Genomic DNA, 3,648 nt, shown 5'->3' with positions numbered 1-3,648 from the left:
CGGAGATCGCGCGGGCCTACCGCCAGCTGGCCCGGCGCTACCACCCCGACCGCTACCGGCCCGAGCCCGACGACGAGGGCCCGGGGCGGACGCCGCAGAGCGCCGAGCAGGCTTTCTTGCTGGTGGCGACTGCCTACGAGACTCTCAAGGTAAGGGCTGCGGGGACCGGCGCCGGCCCGCGCAGCGAGGTTCTCTGTGACCCGGGCGCCGAGCGCGGCCACCACCACGAGCTTTGGAATGCCCACGCTTTCCCACGTGGCCCTGTGAGAGAGCCGACTCGGCCCGGTGACCGGGAAGGGAACCCCCTCGGGCCTTAGTGGGACAGCCAGCCCCCCTTCTTTTCGTGACAGTCCATTGTTATGCGAAGCTTTGGGCATCTTGTGATTTCGTGAAAACATTCTAATAACGTGCAGTTCACACTCGGAGAACAGGGTGATTATTATTACCAGGATCTGGGATAGGACATAGGAAAGATCTTGAGTATTGAGTGACACTGATCGTGTCAATTTGATATGACAGCAGTTTCAGAGTATGAATGATGACATTTAGCTTTTGTTTAAGGAACTAGAAATACCCTAAGAACACCACCAGTTTGACTCTTGGCTCCTACACCCCTGTATGACCTTGGACAGTAACTTCATATGTCAGAGTAGCTGTTTCTTCAAATGCAAAATTAAGACCGTGAGACTTCCTCACAGGGTTATTAATAAGGATAAGTGGGAGAAACCCTCTATATAGGACACGTAAATAGGTGCTTAATATCTTGGGGTACAAGACTTTGAGAATTTCTAGTAGGAAATATTTTTGAATGTGTTGACATTTCATTTGACAGAGGTTTTATTGAATCCTGTGGGGATAGGGATGGGAAAATTTAGCTTGATGCAGTTTTCTTCTACTACTGCAAAAATCAAACCATGTAATAAATCACAAAGTATAAATCATATTTGATGGAGGTATTACTGCTTCAAGGGTCCCTTAATACTAATACAACAGCGATTGTAGTTGTAAGATATTTCTTTCTAGTCTTTTTTTTTTTTTTGAGGCAAAATTTTCCATGTCCCTATATAGTCTGCTATTAATGCACTTTGAGTGGATTTACTATAATTTAACCGTGGATTGTTTCTCCACATTAGCTTTCCAGAGCTGAAAATACTGAGTCGAAGAATTAAAGACTTCATTCATGCTTTCCAGAGCATTTTATTTATTTATTTTTGATTATACATGTTTATGGGGTACAGAGTTGACTATCAGTATTTGTGTACAGTATGTGATGATCAAATCAATATTATTAGCATGTTCATCATTACAAATTCTAATTATTCTTTGTCTCCCTCGTGCAATTACTCCCTAACCCCAGAGCAGTTTGAATAATTAGGAGTCATAAAATGAGCGTGCCTAAGTTCATTAAATTTTCACTGGCATTAGAGAGATTGTAATTTTTATTGGCAATTAACTGAGGTTTAGGTGAGGAGCTGGGAAAGTGCTGAGGCTAGAGGGCTTAGTTGTCCAGTATTTAGGGTAAAGATTGATTGAGGAAAGATTTCAGAAAATTGGGCAGAATTCTCTCCGTCCAGGGCAGTCCAGCATAGGAAGCCCCAACCTGTACTTTTTGCAGTCAGCCAGAAGCCCTGCTGGTGGTGCTCCAAAGCCCTAGAGGTTCATTAAAGAATGGAGAACTTCCAGAAGTGAGAGCAGCAGAAACACTGGCAACTGTTGTCTTCTGCTGGTTTTTGTGGGCTTGGAGATTGGTGAGCATATTGCTAAGAACTTTGAAAACAAGTGCCAAGGTTAGTGGGTAGAAATAGGGACAGAAAAGAAATTCTTGCTGGGAGGGACCCCAGAACTCTAAATATTCTTGCCATTTTCTTGAAGAGACACATTTGGAGGGCTGATCTGGTGGATCTGTATGGTTGCCTTTAAAGGCATCTACCCCTAAAGTTTAGTACTGATTTGTCAGCTAACGAAAAGCTAAAGTAATTTGTGCACTTAAGAATAAGGAAATTTTAGGCAGTTAAAGGCTAGTATATCTGGAGAAAGGAAGACTTTTACTAGACTCTGGAAGGTTTGTGGTAACTACAAATACCTCCAAACAGGGAACTGCAGGTGGAGTTGTACTGATGGAGGAAGGAGAGAGGGGAGTGTTCTATAGCTCCCCCAGTCCCCCTACTGCATTTTTGCAAGAGAATGGAAATTATCTGTGAGGGAAAAGAGATATCTGTGGATAGTTTGGACCCTTGAAAATTAGACCTAGCAGAACTCGCATTTTAAATTTATAGAGATGGACATGGATTCACCTTCTTAGTAGAGCATCTCCAGGAACTGTTTACCTCATTGCGGATGCCCTCTTCTGGAATAAAGAAAAGGACTTTGACTTACTGTGTGTGGGAGAAGTTATTAAAAACAAACAGGGTGATCTGATTTTATTTGTCATAATGGAGAATTGTGAGGAAGTTGCCAGAGAATATCATTTCTCAGTAATACCAAATTTAATGAACTGGGGTCATCCTGTTTGCATGGCCTCAGGCTTCCAAATTATCCCAGTGAGGCAATGGGGATGTAACCACTGTTCAGCTTTGATTGTATCCTTGGCCTGGCAAGAGGGCTTATGAGGGATTAGAGGTCAAGGTAGCCTTTGCTAAGAACAGGTCAGATACAATAGTGGGAAAAGTTGAGTTCCAGTGGTTCTAGAATAAAAACAGGATGCAGAAGCCTACCCCAGACTTCAAACTGTAATGGTTTCACACACTGCTTTATAAGTTAAGAGAATGCAATAATATTTCACGTATTTGACTATTGGGGATTCAAAGAATTCATGGACTTTGGAAGTTAAGTAAATGGACTCATCGCTCTGTCAACATTGGACTTCATGAGGTGCAACAATCTAGTCCTGCTTGTGTGGTTTTATGTGACTATAGCACTTATCACACTGCCCTGTAAATATTGAGCAGCCCTCCCCCTTTCCACTAAACCATGCTTCTCATTTTTGTGTGTATATCCATAGCACCTAGCACAGTGTCTGGCACATCAGATAATGAATGTTAAATAAAAACTCATATCTGGAGACAGATTCAGATAGGATGGAAATTGAAAGTGGATTTCTGGCATTTTGGCATTGTTATATGCAGCCTACTTTGCTATTTCACCTAAATTAATTGTAATTTTAGAGTGGTATAGATAAGTAGATTGGATGATTATGAATGAAGAATTACTGCATGAGAAAAATTGCATTTCTACTTTTGATGGTCTGAGGGTTAAGTGAGAACAATAATTATTTTTGAACGTAGATAAAAATGGATGAAATAGATGAAATATGAGGAATGGCATAGAATTAAGCAGATGAGGGAACAGCTGGAAAGGATGCACTTAATAAAAACAATGTTTGGTAGGAAATGGGAAAGTCATAGAATTTGACAGCATTTTGCAAGATTGTAAGAGAAGAGCATAGAAAAGATCTTGGGAATATTGCTGGCATGAAAACCTTCTGATAAATTGAAGGGATATGTAGAGACAGCCTTCTACTCCAGTCTTGTCTTAGAAGGGAAGCGCCACAAGAACACTTCAGTTTCATTTTATTGATATGTCAGGGCTTAGCACTTAGGAAGAATTTGGCAAAAAAAAAAAAAAGGGGGGGGGGAATTCTGAACTCCC

The 3,648-nt window shown here is 41.7% G+C and overlaps 2 protein-coding genes across 2 annotated transcripts in view; both read left to right on the top strand.

Annotated features, from left to right (window-relative positions):
* Nucleotides 1-5: 5 nt before the first annotated feature.
* LOC103594359 (guanine nucleotide-binding protein G(I)/G(S)/G(O) subunit gamma-10-like) overlaps nt 6-3,648 on the top strand; it is a gene marked incomplete at its 5' end in the record, with an annotated part of 46,915 nt that continues 43,272 nt past the window's right edge. The window contains one exon of the mRNA XM_008577571.1: nt 6-149. Coding sequence (XP_008575793.1) covers nt 6-149 — 144 coding nt within the window. The remainder of the gene's footprint in view (nt 150-3,648) is intronic.
* DNAJC25 (DnaJ (Hsp40) homolog, subfamily C , member 25) overlaps nt 7-3,648 on the top strand; it is a 33,038-nt gene continuing 29,396 nt past the window's right edge. Inside the window, exon 1 of the mRNA XM_008577569.1 lies at nt 7-149. The gene's annotated coding sequence lies outside the window, so the exon portion shown is untranslated. The remainder of the gene's footprint in view (nt 150-3,648) is intronic.

Source organism: Galeopterus variegatus, unplaced genomic scaffold (genome assembly GCF_000696425.1).
Source record: "Galeopterus variegatus unplaced genomic scaffold, G_variegatus-3.0.2 Scaffold1541, whole genome shotgun sequence".
Classification (NCBI taxonomy): domain Eukaryota; kingdom Metazoa; phylum Chordata; class Mammalia; order Dermoptera; family Cynocephalidae; genus Galeopterus; species Galeopterus variegatus.
Note: the sequence above shows the minus strand (reverse complement) of the source record. Positions and strands in the feature narration are given on the sequence as shown.